At 62.1% G+C, this 13,114-nt stretch overlaps 4 protein-coding genes across 7 annotated transcripts; 2 read left to right on the top strand and 2 right to left on the bottom strand.

Moving 5' to 3' along the window:
- Nucleotides 1–3,825, top strand: GPRC5C (G protein-coupled receptor class C group 5 member C). Of its 2 annotated transcripts, XM_042865182.1 has the most exons (5): nt 1–28; nt 1,069–2,120; nt 2,578–2,672; nt 2,879–3,013; nt 3,198–3,825. In XM_042865182.1, the coding sequence occupies exons 2-5, from the start codon at nt 1,109–1,111 to the stop codon at nt 3,228–3,230; spliced, it is 1,275 nt and encodes a 424-aa protein (XP_042721116.1). In that variant the 5' UTR covers nt 1–28; nt 1,069–1,108; the 3' UTR covers nt 3,231–3,825. The 2 variants fall into 2 exon arrangements, with proteins under 2 accessions (XP_042721116.1, XP_042721115.1); XM_042865181.1 differs by lacking the exon at nt 1–28 and having other exon boundaries at nt 415–2,120.
- A 1,555-nt stretch (nt 3,826–5,380) lies between these two features.
- On the bottom strand, nt 5,381–7,099 carry CCDC137 (coiled-coil domain containing 137). The gene is given in 6 exon segments (XM_042865230.1): nt 5,381–5,934; nt 5,936–6,021; nt 6,108–6,190; nt 6,418–6,622; nt 6,699–6,829; nt 6,942–7,099. Coding segments are annotated over 6 exon segments (933 nt in total). The 3' UTR covers nt 5,381–5,664.
- Nucleotides 7,100–7,313: 214 nt separating this feature from the next.
- Nucleotides 7,314–11,042, top strand: PDE6G (phosphodiesterase 6G). Of its 3 annotated transcripts, XM_042865166.1 has the most exons (5): nt 7,344–7,370; nt 9,498–9,663; nt 10,393–10,619; nt 10,729–10,769; nt 10,857–11,042. In XM_042865166.1, exons 3-5 carry the CDS (start codon nt 10,474–10,476, stop codon nt 10,931–10,933), a joined length of 264 nt encoding a protein of 87 aa, XP_042721100.1. In that variant the 5' UTR covers nt 7,344–7,370; nt 9,498–9,663; nt 10,393–10,473; the 3' UTR covers nt 10,934–11,042. The 3 variants fall into 3 exon arrangements, with proteins under 3 accessions (XP_042721098.1, XP_042721100.1, XP_042721101.1); XM_042865167.1 differs by lacking the exons at nt 7,344–7,370; nt 9,498–9,663 and having other exon boundaries at nt 9,697–10,619; XM_042865164.1 differs by lacking the exons at nt 9,498–9,663; nt 10,393–10,619; nt 10,729–10,769; nt 10,857–11,042 and adding an exon at nt 7,805–8,986 and having other exon boundaries at nt 7,314–7,370.
- TSPAN10 (tetraspanin 10) lies at nt 10,731–12,918 on the bottom strand. Its single transcript, XM_042865225.1, has 3 exons — nt 12,697–12,918; nt 11,641–12,233; nt 10,731–11,557 (listed from the first exon to the last, which is right to left on the bottom strand). Exons 1-3 carry the CDS (start codon nt 12,916–12,918, stop codon nt 11,251–11,253), a joined length of 1,122 nt encoding a protein of 373 aa, XP_042721159.1. The 3' UTR covers nt 10,731–11,250.
- Nucleotides 12,919–13,114: the final 196 nt, after the last annotated feature.

The following is a 13,114-nucleotide window of genomic DNA, read 5'->3' as shown; positions in this document are numbered from 1 at the left end:
AGCGACGGGACACGGGGCGCTGGAGCCGGTGAGCCGGGCTGGAGGACACCGGGACCGGGAACAAGAAGGAGAAGGACACCGGGAACGGTGGAGAGCCGTGCGCCCCACGGGCTCTCCTGGACGGAAAGTCGGGAGTGCTCCGGGGACCAGCCCGAGCCGGGGGTGTGGGGGAACCCGTCGGTGCCGCTGGGAGGGATGGCGGAATCCCGTCCCTTGGTGTCCCTATCCGCCGCGAGCCGGGGGCGACAGGGAATGAGTCCCCCGGTGTCCTCACCGCGGACGGGAGGTCCCGGCCCGGGGGGGCTCCGCGGAGCCTGGACACCGCTGTTTGCGGGGCCCCGGGAGGGCAGTGGGTTGGCGGCCTTCGGGTCCCCTAGGGCGGGGGTTTTGGCAGCGGAGGCAGTGAGTTAGGGGCTGGAACACCCCCCTGTTTCAGCCCCGGAGTGACCTTGTTGCTGTTTTCTTGCCCGGTTTCCTCCCAGAGGGGAGTGCAGGGGCTGCAGCTCGCCCCCCTCCTTCCTCATTCCCTGCTACCGGCACTCTGCGCTCCCTGGGGCTGGGAGTGGGAACAGACCCGTACCCACAGGGCAACGCCGTGCTGTGCCATGCCGTGCCACACTGTGCCATGTCGTGCCACGCTGTGCCATGCCAGGCTGCGGCTGCCTGTGACCAGGAGCGCTGGTGTGCACGGTCAGACACGAGACCCATGGTGGGTCAGTGCCCGGAGCCACAGGAGGGAAGTGGGCCAGGAGAAGCAAAAAGGGGAACGAGCTGGCGTGCAGAGCTGTGCTAGCATGCAGCCCCAAGCATCTCCAAGTGTTAGCTCTGCTTCCCAGCCCAGACCCGTGCTTGATTCCTCCAGGAGGCCCACAGGCACAGTACTGCATCCAGGCAAGGAGGTGACAGGAGATGCATGTCTGCCTGCTCTAATCTGGAGCCGCTTTGGGCTGTGGTGGGGTGGGTTCACCAGGAGCTGCTCACTTGCCACAGAGATGCTCCCGCACCTGCAGACAGCACAGGCAGCACCAGCTCCTGCTCCCGGCTCTGTAACGCTTCTCTTCCCCACAGGGTTCGTGGATCCCCGCTTGGCACCCACCTGCCGTGCAGGATGGGTGCTGCAGTGCCAGCAGCTGCCTGCATCCTGCTGGCTCTGCTGCCTGTGGGCCGTGCCCAGAGCACCCCTCCATCAGGATGCAGTCAGGACCTCTCCTCGCTCTATTACAACCTCTGTGACCTGTCAGCAGCATGGGGCATCGTGCTGGAGGCCGCGGCCAGCCTGGGTGCCGTGACCAGCTTCGTGCTCACCATCGTGCTGGTGGCCAGCCTGCCCTTTGTGGAGGACTCCCAGAAGAAGAGCCTGGTGGCCACGCAGGCCTTCTTCTTGCTGGGCACCTTCGGGCTCTTCTGCCTGACGTTTGACTTCATCGTGGGGCCAGATTTCTCCACCTGCACCTCTCGCCGCTTTCTCTTCGGTGTCCTCTTCGCACTCTGCTTCTCCTGCCTGCTGGCACACGCCGTGGCCCTCAACTTTTTGGCGCGGAGGAACCGTGGCCCGCGAGGCTGGGTGACGCTGGCGGTGGCTCTGCTCCTGGCGCTGGTGGAGGTCATCATCAACGCCGAGTGGCTCATCATCACGGTGGCCCGGCAGGAGGGCGGACCCACGGACCCCTGCGGGCTGGCGGATGCTGATTTCGTCATGGCGCTCATCTATGTCATGGTGCTGCTGGTGGCTGCCTTTGGCACTGCCTGGCCGGCCCTCTGCGGCCGCTACACGCGCTGGAGGAAGCATGGCGCCTTCATCTTGGCCACCTCCGGGCTCTCCATGGCCATTTGGGTGGCATGGACGGCCATGTACCTCTACGGGAACCAGCACGTGGGCAAGAAGCCCGGTTGGGATGACCCCACGTTGGCCATCGCTTTGGTGTCCAACGCCTACGCCTTCATCCTCCTCTACGTCATCCCCGAGGTGACGCACGTGACGCGGCGCAGTTCTGAGCAAGGCTACGAGGACGACGTGTACCCCACGCGTGGGGTGGGCTACGAGACCATCCTGAAGGAGCAGAAGTCGCAGAGCATGTTTGTAGAAAACAAAGCCTTCTCCATGGATGAGCCTTCCTTCGGTAGGCACCGGGCTGCGGGGTCGGCACAGCACGGCACAGCGAGACGTCTGCTGCCACGACCCACCCAGCGGCCGGGAGCCGTGCCCGCATTGTTGTGGCTCCCGAAAACACGCCGGGCTGGGTGTACCAGTTGGGGCTGAGCTCAAGCCGCTCCGGGCGCGCTCCCCTCCCTGGCGTGGGGTGCCCACGGCTCCCGGCCCTCCGCCCTGGGTTGGCTCTTTGCTCGTTAGTGGAAGCAGCGTCAGCGAGGTGACAGCACTCGAGAGAATTTGCAGTAACATTGGGGGTGCCCCTCCCACCCTGCAGTGATGCAAACCCCAGGGACGTCCCCAGGGAAGGGCATAGGGCAGCTGGCTGCCGCCAGCTCATTAAGCTGCTAACGAGGCTCAGCTTTTGGGTAAGGTGGCTGAGTGAGGCCCCTGTTTTCAGCCTTTTCACCATCCCTGTCTCTTTGCAGCCAAGAGGCCGGTGTCCCCGTACAGCGGCTACAATGGGCAGCTGCTGACCAGCGTCTACCAGCCCACAGAGATGGCTCTGATGCACAAGGGGACGGTAAGGGCAGCACCGGTGCCTTCCACATGAGATGAGCTTTTACCGAGCAGATCAATAACAGGTGGCTGGGATGGGGCCAGATAAAGGTATATAGGGTGCACCTGATCCTCACGTCAGCTTGGGATGCTCAGTGCTGGGGTGGGTCCCCTCCTTGCCGAGCTCCCCAGGAGCATTCCCAGCCCTCTGCATTCTGCTGTTCCCCACAGAGTGAAGGTCCTTATGATGTGATCCTGCCCCGTGCCACCACCGCCAGCAGTGCCAGCTCCACACTGCGAGCCGAGGATGCCTTTGCCGTGCAGGCCCGGCACGCTGCAGCACAGCGAGATGCTCGGGGCAGCCAGGTGGGTTAATGAGCAACGAGCAGCGGGGAGGGGGCAGTGATGCTGGGCTGCTGGCCAGACTCAGGGTGCAAAGTCTGCCTACGCTGCAGAGTTTCGCATGCAGGCAGGGGTGGGGATGGCGCCGGGTGGGGATGGCTTTGAGCTGCTCAGCGTACTGCCCAGTGCCATCCTGCTGTGCCTGCAGGTGCTGTCCCCATACAGCAGGAACCGGTGGTGAAGCCCAGCTCCTACAGCACTGGCGCAGCTGTGACCCTACCATGCCTCCCTGCCTGGTGCATCTGACCCTGTTGGAACCAGTTCCTGAGCTGGGAACATCTGGATGCAGCCCCGCAGCCTGCACCATGCTGCCTGGCTGTGGCACCGCAGGCTGCCTGCTCTGTGCAGCTCCCCACTGCCACCCCATGCTGTCCCAACACTGCCTTCGCCATGCAAGGACACCCTGTCTGCTCCAGGCTGGGGATGTTTTGCTGCTGGACAGCCAGCAGCAGGGGGTGCCTGCCCAGGGCTGCACCTCGTGAACCTCACCAAGTGCTGAGCCCAGGCCAGGGCACTGCACCCCAAGCCATCCCCAGTTCTCCCAACCCTCCTGCTGTGCCTCGCTCCCCCTGTCACTGGGGGACATGGGGATGCTCTGGGTTTCAGCTCCCGGTGGTCTCTCCCCGCAGCTCCGACCACCTGATCTGTGCCTTGTCCCAGTCTCCGTGCCAGGGCTTGAGGATCACATTCAGGGCACTGGGATGGAGCTGGGCCCCCTCCTTCCTCTGTTCTTCTCCCCTTTTTCAGGTCAGACCCAATAAAGGTGAGTTTTCTTATGTGGTCCTGTAGTATGATGGGGATGGGGTGCCCAGCTGCATTGCATCCATTAGCCAAGGGCTTCCACCTCTGTTCCATCGTGTTCAGCCCCTCCTCCCTTACTTGGTGACACTGTGGATCCCCAGCATGGCCCCAGGTGGCCACATGCTCCTGCACTGGGGGCCAGGGTGGGTAAATGGCTACCCTACAGAAGGTAGCATGGTGTAGAGGACATGCCAAGGTCAGGGGCGGCTTCTGCTCAGATTGCCTTTCCCTTCTGCAGCGATTTCTGCTGCGGGCAGGAAGCCTGTGGCTGAGCCAACAGGAGCATCATGAATTATTCAGGGCTGAGATGGCTCCATAGTGGTTGGCTGGGGGAGGTGGGTGACTCGGTCTCCTTGAAGGCACCATGTGCAAGTATTAAGCACACACCGTGTCCCAGCCCTGCAGGCACATCCCCCTGCTCCCCAGGATGCTCCCAGCACTGGGGATGTGACACAGCAGGTGCCAGGGCAGATGATGGTGTGCGGTAGGAGCGGGCTCCCATCAGGCACTGCTTGTGGGGTTTGTGCTGCATCACTGGTGTTTACCTGGTGCCAGCTGGCTGTGGGGACGTCTCCAGGCAGCACCAAGAGCTCCAGGTCCCTGGGGCTCCGCAGCCTGCCCTCCTCCTGGCACTGCACAGCACGTGCTGTGTGTTCCCTCTGCCAAGCTGGGTGCACCACAGCTGCCCTGACCTGTGCAACGCACACTGTGGTCCCCAGTCAGCAGCACAGCACGGCCATCCTGGGGTGACACAGCCCCAGGGACAGCAGTCTCCCTATAAACAAGGTGCACAGACACTGTTCCCATTCAGCCTTGTGCAAGGACTCAGGGCTGGGTTGGGCTGTGCCATTCCGGTGCTGCAGGCGGCCTCAGCCCCTCCGGAGCCCCCGGTCTTTGCCAGTGCTGGCCGCAGGGCGGCTCAGCTCCAACAGGCAGCGCTTTGTGCGGCACGGGGCTGAGGAACAGCGCTGCCTTTGTCCTGTGCAGGTGAAACGGCCGCACGTGGGCTGCGCTGTGCCGGGAGCGATCTGCAGCCCTGAGGCTGAGAGCGGGGGGCAGCTGGCGGGGCTGTCATCTCCTGCATGGGGCACGGATGGGGTCCCAGCAGCGATGCTGGTGCCTGGCAGGAATGTGGACTGGGGATACTGAAAGCACGGGGAGCGTGGCTGAGGACTGCGGGCTCACGCAACGACTCCAAGGGGTGAGAGCAACGATGGAGGAAAGTGACACTGTGCAGGTGAGCGTGGACTCAGCATAAGAAAGGCTCTGTGTTCCTGAGCTCGGCTTGCTCCCCTCCTCACTACAGCCAGGGCAGGAAAAGGTCATGCAGTGTTCAGCGGAGGGTCCTGCCTCTACCAGAGGACGTGCAGTGCCAGCACTGCCAGGCCAGCCTGTGGTGACAGCAATGCCATGCATGCTGTAGGCTGGGACTGCCATCTGCTGGCACACAACACAGCCCTGTCCCTTCCCAGCCACTGCACACTGCCAGCAAAGCTGGGATGGTGCAGGAGGCACAAACAAGCGCACATCTTCAGCATTTATCAGCACTTTTACTACAAACAGGTCCGTGGCCCCACAACCTCATAGGCAGGCCCCTGCCTTCTGTAGGGTGCCCACTCCGAGGTGCTGGGAAGGGCGCAGGTCTCTGTACTGGCAGCAAAGTGGGAACAGGATGACAGTCCCCACTGAGCCCAAGGGCTCCACATCCCCAGTGCTGCCTGCGCGCCCAGCTGACCGTCACAAGGGCGGTGCAATCCTAACACTGCTCCACACGGGGGTCCAGGGGTTGCGTCCCCTCACTGGGACAGGGGGGCTCAGCCTGGTACCCTACTGCTAGGCTGGGTGCCTCCCCGTGCTGCATCCCGCTGCTGCTGCTTGCGCCTCTGGATGTCCCGGTAGGCCTGGATGACACGCACTCGCTCCTCCTGCACGATGCGCTGGCGAGCCAGTGATACTGGCACAGTGGGGGCTGCCTGGCTCTGGCCCAGGTGAGGTGTCAGCAGGAGCCGCTTCCGACCGGCCTGTAGGCAGAGATGGGATGGGTCAGGGATGCAGAGACAGGCACAGAGCCCCGTGCCCCCAAAACCTCACCTTCTCGGTGGGACCCCCACTGCGGGGCCGTGAGGTGATGGTGGGTGGCTCTGTCACAACTTCACCGAATGCCACTGGGTCTGGGAGAGAACCTGGTGTCAGGGAGGACGCTGCTCCCACCTCTGCACATGGGTTACTGCAGTCAGCCTCCCTGCACCATTCCCACCTTGGAACAGGCTCTTCTCCAGCAAAGCCTCTTTCTTCTCCTCCTTCTTTTTCCGCAGTTTGTCCAGCTTTTTGTTCTGAAACCTGAAGAGCTATCTTACAACCCACAGGGAGGAAGAGAGCTTCCACCCCATGGAATCCCCTCGAAAGTCAAGCTCTACTGTTTTCCCCTGCCTGGCCTAGCACCAGGAGTGTACAGTTGCTCCAAGGGCTGGGCTCAGATCCAGCCCTGTAGAGCTGGGTCTCAGAATCAGAGCACGGCCCTGGCTGCCCCAGCCCTGCCTCAGCAGCCGTGCTGGTTTTGCTCTCACTCTTTCTTTCTCTGAGACTTCTGCGGCGCTGCTGCCTCCTTCTCAGGCTCCCGTTGCACCTGGTTCTTGCTGAGGACCAGCACATGCTGCACCTCCCGCTCCATGCGGCACACGTAGGAGCGCTCCGACTCCCCTCTGCGCCGACGGAACCTAGGCACAGGGATGTCCTCCTGTGCCTCGGTCCCCTGAGGACGCTGTGGCTTCTCTAGGAGAAACAGACAGCAAGATTACAGGCAGGGACAGTCTGGGATGGGGACATGTTAGAGGATGCAGGCCCCCACCTGCTGCCCGCCTTGCCCGGGCCTTGGGGTGCTTTATGGCCTCACGGCTCTGCATGAGCTCCCGCAGGCGGAAAGGGATTTCCTGCTCGTCGGGGTGCTTGGGCTTCAGGTTGACCAACGCCTTCTCCTTCCTGGGGGATAACGGGAACGGTATGGGCTGTGACGGGGCATCGGGGAGCCCGGTTCAGCGGGACCCAGCCGGCCCCCGGAACCTGCCCGAGCCCCACCGCACCGGGCACTGACCTGCCGCGTGGCGTAGCGGCGGCCGGGCCCCTTCCCGGGGCCGGTCCCTGTTCCTTTCCATGTCCCGCTCTCAGTCCTTGTCCTTTTCTTTTTCCCGGTTCTGATCCCAGCCCCTTTCCGCGTCCCGCTCCCTGTCCCTTCTTTCTCCCCAGCCCCATCACCCCTCCGCTCCCCACGCGGTCTCCACTCCCTCTACTGCCTCTGCTTCCGGTTGCCCTCCGACGCCTCCACCCCGCCTCCCTCTTCCGATTGGCTGTGCTCCTCTGCCGCGCTCTCATTGGCTAACCTTGCCCAGAAGCTGGGCTACCATTGGATGAGAGAGCCGTCGCTCGGAACGGGAAGGAGGGCGGGCCGTTGCCGGAGCGCGGCGGCAGGATGTTACTGCGGGCGGCGCGGGCGGCGCGGGGCCTGGCGGGGAGGGGATGGGAGGTGAGCGGGGATGGGGCGGGGCTGCAGCCCGGAGGAGGGGCCTGGGGGGACCCGAGGGGAGTCGGGGGTGGGGGGGGGGGGGGGCTGGGGGAGTGGCCGCAATGGGGAATTTGGGGGGCCGGAATGACGGTTTGGGAGGCTGCGCTGGGGTTCTAGGGGCTGTAGGAACTGCTCTGAAGGTTCTGGGGGCTGTAATGGGGGTCTGGGGGCTGCACCGAGGGGTTTGGGGGCTGCAGTCGAGTTCTGAGGGCTCTAATGGCGGGTCGGAGGGCTGCACCAGGGGCCCAGTGCTATATGGGGCTGGTCGGGGGGGGAACAGGACTCTGTGCGAAGGTGTAGCAGAGCCCCAGGGTGCTGTGGGGGGGATATCACTCAAGGCAGAGTGCTGGGGGCAGCCCCCCCACACAGCACCACCGTAGAGCCATCCCTTGCAGGAACAGCAGTGCAGAGCCCCCCACCCCAGCACCTTCTGCAGCTATAGGAAGCGTTCAGACACCCCGAGAAGCAACTGCCAGACTGGAACCCCCCAGGGTGAGGGGGAAACCATGCGGGGGGCTGAGACCCCCTATCCACAGCCCCCTGAGCTCCCACCGCCCACCAACTGCTGCATGAGCGGCTGCCACAACTGCGTCTGGATCGAGTACGTGGAGCAGCTGCTGCAGCACTATGGGGATGGTGGGGAGCGGGCGCTGGCGGCCGTGGAGCAGCATGTGCAGGATGAGAGCATCAAAGCAGTCCTGAAGCTGGAGATCAGGCTGCGCATGGGGACGGACTGAGCCCTGTCAGCAGCTCAAAAACTGGTGAGGAACTTCCTGCTGAGCTCCAGGAGTCTCCCCGGGACAAAGGATTGGGACACGGCGTACCTGTGGGCTTTTGGATGTTGGTTTGTGAGGTGGGGAATAAGTTACAGTGTTTGTTTGCATCAGGCTGGAGGGATTCATCAAGCACGTGCACCCCACGTGTAGCCCCAGCATTGATGATGCAGGGGTGGTGTCAGCACTCTGTGCTTCTATCTGAAAATCCCTGCTTATGGCAGGGTCCTTCCCACTGCTCCTGCCTTGTCCTTGCAGCATAACAGCAGCCTGGTGACGGAAATGGGCTGTGGTGTCACACTGTCCTCCCCACGCTACACTAAGCCTCTTAGGGGCTTCTCTGTAACCGCTGTCTGTAGGGGTTTCCAGCCCTTTCCCAGTGCTGTAGGATTTGCTGGGTGCAGCTGGAGCACGTGGGCCCTGCAACGTCCCATCAAGGGCAGCTCCTCACAGTGCTGCTTCTTCCTCATTCATCTCTGCCTTGAAGCTCCTTAAACTTCACCTTGAGGCATCACCTCACCAAATCCTGCCCAGCTGAGCACAGCCTCGGCCTGATGACATGCAGAACATCACCCCATCCAGCCAGTGCACCGAACACCACCAAGAGTGGCTCCTGAGATGCTAATGAAGCTCGGTCTAGGAGCATTAATTAACAACAGGACGCTGGCCCTTGCTGTAAAAGAGGCCGGTTCTGCCAGCTTCATATGAAACACCTCTGGATCCATGTAATCCTATTTGCTGAAACCTAACTGATTGCCATTAGTGAAAGGGGCTGAAGTTCAATTAAAGTGTGCTGAGATTATACCTTTTTGTAATTGCTTTAGTGCTGGGATTACAGGAGGCTTTGGAGTGATACTCCCATGCAGCAGGGCAGAGTGGGCAGTGGGACGCTTTCACCTCATTTCGGGCTGGTGAAGCAGAGCCTGCAGTGCCCTCAGATTGTCTGTGCTCAGGTGTCCTCAGTGACACGTGAGATGAGCTGGCGACCTTCGTGTTTTGTGATCCCAATTGGAATGGTGTCAGGGATGGTGTGGGCATGCTGTGCTTGGTGCCAGCACCATCATGAAGCGCTGCCCTGAGCGCTCTGCTGCCTATGGTCCCATCCCTGTCCCCATGGTGCAGTGGCTCGAGGCATAGGGGTGTCCCTTCCAGGGGTGATGCAGGACATCCCCGTGGGTGCTCTGCAGCTGTTCCCTGCTCCAAGACCATGCTCTGTGCGGTGAGGCAGCAGTGCCAACACACAGCCCATCCCCGTGGCGTTAATCCTGACACCCCCTCCCCATGCACGCACATACTCCCACCCTCCTCCTCACAGGCACTTGGGGAAGGACACTAGATTACCCATTTGAGAAGAAGGGACTTAATCCTATTATCCCCGAAGAGGATAAATCTGCCAGCCCCCAGCCGCCACCCAGAGCACTTGGAGGACGTGTGGAGCAGGTTGCAGGGAGTCGTTTGGAGCAGCACTGGCCTTGGGGACGGTAAGTGATGGCTTTGCTATGTGTGAGACAGCACTCAGACCTGTAGGCACTGGGGCTGCAGTGCATGGCATTGCCCAGCTGGAGCCACGCTCACCTCCTGCACTTGCAGATGAGGCTCCATGCCGAGTGCTGCCAAGCTGGCAGTGAGAGCTGCCTGTGCTACAAAGCCCCAGTGCTTGGCAGGTTGCAGGATGGAGCCATGTGCTGCCCTGGGATTTCAGGATCAGCTGCAGCCCCTCCAGACCACAGCTCTCAGAGCCCTGTGAGCCACACCTGAGCATCATCCAGCTGCAAGCCAGCCCTGTGAGCAGCTTACAGCTCACTCCTGGCACACAGCTGCACTGCCCTCAACTCACAGTGGCAGCTGTGATGCCCATCTCCGCAGTTATGTATCGTGGTGGGGGCACCCTGTGGTGCACATCTACCTGCAGTGGGGGGAAAGGGCTGCAGGCATTGCCCCAAGGAGTGCAGGGGCTCAGTTTGCCCCCCTGGGTGCCCTTTGCTGTCTTTGGGGTAAGGAGATTAGCGGGGTCTGAGCTGGCCTAATTCCAGGGAGAGGAGGGAAAGTGCCCACCCCCAGAGCAGCCCAGAAAGCGGATCAGCTCTGCAGGGCTCGTGGCAGGGTGGGAACAAGGGCACCCGGATGGCATGGCACAGCACATCTCTGCACTGCGATGGCTGCAGCTACGCCAAGGTTCACCCCAGTGCCCCATGTCCTCCCTGTGCCAGGTGTGAGGAGCCATCCCGTGTCAGCGCCACAGCCACAGGGACAGTTGTGACACAGGGCAGGCTGCTGGCCCTGCTACAGCCATGAGCTTGGAGCCCCACAAACCAGAAGTCAAGTCAGCCACCCGGGTGACTGGCGGACCTGCCACCCCCCGAAAAGGACCACCTAAGTTCAAGCAGAGGCAGACACGGCAATTCAAGAGCAAGCCACCCAAAAAAGGGGTGCAGGGGTGAGTAGGGCTGAGCACCGGGGCCCAGTGTGGGACACGCCTGAAGGCACCCAGGTGATGCTGCTCAGGGCTGATGCATAGTGAGGACAGACACCTGGTTTCTTTGCAGGTTTGGCGATGACATCCCAGGCATGGAGGGGCTAGGAACAGGTATGTGGTCCCCATTGCTTTCTGCTGCAGCTGCAGAGCTTGCAGCAGGGCTGGGACTTGTGCTGATGCATCTTCTGCTCCCCACAGATATCACCGTGATTTGCCCTTGGGAAGCCTTCAGCCACCTGGAGCTGCACGAGCTGGCTCAGTATGGCATCATCTAGGCTGGCTATGGCCACCACCACCTGTCCTATAGCAGTGCTTTTTTAGAAACTGCCCCATCCACATAGCGGGGCATAGCTTGGAGAAATACTCATTAAAACCTGAAATAAACACAGGAGTTTGGTGTGATGATCTGGGCCAGAAAGCCTCTACGTGTGCTGTGAGGGTGTGTGACCACACAGGAGAGGATAGGATGGAGAGGAGATAGACCAGACCCAGGCAGGGTTCAGATTTATTATGGGATGCACAGGTACAACAAAGGAGGACAGGAAGGAGAGTGCAGGGAGCTCAGCATCCTCTCCAGCCCCACAGCACACCCTCAGCCCCGTGCCCCACCAGGTGCAATGTCTGCCAGCACTTTCAGTGCCAGGAGCAGCCCGGTGGCCTCCAGCAGCACCAGCACAGCCGCACCGGTGGCAATGCCTCCAGCCTGCGCACGCAGCCAGGCACCCAGCTGAACCACACAGCCCCCCAGGTGCACCACGCCAGCAGCTGCCATGTCCCCCAGGTGCAGCACCCCAAAGGCACATTGGTCGTTAGTGATGGAGCCGTTCTGCCGTGGATCCAGGCAGCAAGAGGCCGGGACGCTGCACGCCTGCACACCGGGTGCACTGCAGTTGAAATACCTGCAGGACACAGAAGTGCTGGCTGCCTGCTGCTTTCTTGCTAGCTCTATCCATGCCCCCCACCTGCCCCCGGCTTCACTCACGGGTTGCTCTCCCAGTCACGGTAGGAGCTGAGCCCGCAGCACCGCAGGCTGCGCTGCACCTCGTCCACCAGGAAGCGCAGGTCGGGCTCCTCCTGGTAGCGCAGCAGGCAGAGCAGCAGGGCATCCTGCAGCGCGTCCCGCAGCCGCTGCCGTGCCACCAGCAGCAGCAGTCCTCCCAGTGCCTCCAGCCCCACAAAGGCCAACACGGCCCCCACGAAGAAGCGCAGCAGGCAGGCGCTGGAGCGGAGGGCACCCAGGCAACCAGCCAGGGACACGGTGCTGGCCCCCAGCCCCGCCAGCACGAAGAGCAGCATGGGGTCAGAGCCCAGTGGGGCCAAGCGCTCACCCTGCAGCCAGCCCTTGGCCAGCAGCCCCCAGATCCCTATGGCCAGGGTCAGCAGGCCCAGCAGGAGGAAGAGGAGGTTCCAGAGGAAGGCTAAGTGCCGCACACAGTGGCTGAAGGCACTTGGCTTGCAGAGGGTGGGGCACCACTCCTCTGGGTCGTGTTTGGCCACAGGATCATCTGCATCCCCCAGCAGCAAGATGTCATCATCGTCATCAGAGAACTGGGGCAGTTCCACCAGCCGGGACGTCTGCATGGGGCAGAAGAACCACTTGGCAGCTGCAGGGCTCACAGACCCCCAGGACACTTCCACAGTGGTACCCAGCCCTCATACCCCCCATGTACCCTACCTAAGGGGGCTGTAGGCTCCTACAGCCACCACACATCCCACTGTGGCACAGGGAAACAACCGGGCATGGGGCATTCGTGGGGTCCATGAAGATGGAAGACCACAGTGGTGAGCTCCTCTGGAACACCTGCCCCTAATAGGAACCCCCATTTATCCCTATAGGGACCCCCAAGGATGGAGTGTGGGGTCATCTCCTTTCCTCCTTGGGGGTCTGTGAGTTGAGGGACATGCTTTCCCAAGGGCCATGTCCTTAACCAGGATCCCTATGGGGATCCCCCTCAGGGCCATGACATGGGGTCACCCCACAGTCCCCTCCACAGCAGGGTTAGGTCCCACCTCACAGCACAGGGTCCTTATGCGTTACCTGGGGTAGCAGCCGGCTGCTCTCCCCGCTTCCTACCTCCCCATAGGGCCTGAAGAATTGGAACAGCTTCTCCCTGCCCAGCATCATGCTGCTTCTCAGGGCTGCTGCAGTCACACTCCCATCATGTGAGAGGCTGCGGCCGGGGCTTAAATAGGGCTGCGACTGCCGGCCCCACAGCTGGGCCCACTTGGGTCCCCTCCTGTAGTTTATGGCTGGCACCATAAACAGGCAGGAAATGAGGGTCTGGGGGGGTGAAGTATCTGTGGTCTCAGAGCAGCACTGGGGAGAATGCATTCAGGGCCGGAGCCTTCTCAGAGGGATCCGCCCCGACCCCCACAGCCCCTCGGTGGGGATACAGAGACACCGAGAGACCCCGCACCAAGGGGGCGATGCGCGTCGGCGGAACGAAAAGACAGGG

This window comes from Lagopus leucura, unplaced genomic scaffold, assembly GCF_019238085.1.
Source record: "Lagopus leucura isolate 7727_CA_CO unplaced genomic scaffold, USGS_WTPT01 Super-Scaffold_797, whole genome shotgun sequence".
In the NCBI taxonomy this organism is placed as follows: Eukaryota; Metazoa; Chordata; class Aves; order Galliformes; family Phasianidae; genus Lagopus; species Lagopus leucura.
This window is presented reverse-complemented; position numbering and strand designations above follow the sequence as displayed.

Bases quoted from the DNA above. Each gene is read 5' to 3' on its own strand.
- GPRC5C (XM_042865181.1), top strand. From the start codon at position 914: ATGTCTGCCTGCTCTAATCTGGAGCCGCTTTGGGCTGTGGTGGGGTGG. The intron at 2,121-2,577 runs GTAGGCACCGGG...GTCTCTTTGCAG, and splicing joins CATGGATGAGCCTTCCTTCG to CCAAGAGGCCGGTGTCCCCG. The intron at 2,673-2,878 runs GTAAGGGCAGCA...TGTTCCCCACAG, and splicing joins CTCTGATGCACAAGGGGACG to AGTGAAGGTCCTTATGATGT.
- PDE6G (XM_042865164.1), top strand. From the start codon at position 7,317: ATGTTACTGCGGGCGGCGCGGGCGGCGCGGGGCCTGGCGGGGAGGGGA. The intron at 7,371-7,804 runs GTGAGCGGGGAT...CATCCCTTGCAG, and splicing joins TGGCGGGGAGGGGATGGGAG to GAACAGCAGTGCAGAGCCCC.
- TSPAN10 (XM_042865225.1), bottom strand. From the start codon at position 12,918: ATGGTGCCAGCCATAAACTACAGGAGGGGACCCAAGTGGGCCCAGCTG. The intron at 12,234-12,696 runs GTAACGCATAAG...TGCCCCATGCAG, and splicing joins GCAGCCGGCTGCTACCCCAG to ACGTCCCGGCTGGTGGAACT. The intron at 11,558-11,640 runs GTGAGTGAAGCC...TGTGTCCTGCAG, and splicing joins CGTGACTGGGAGAGCAACCC to GTATTTCAACTGCAGTGCAC.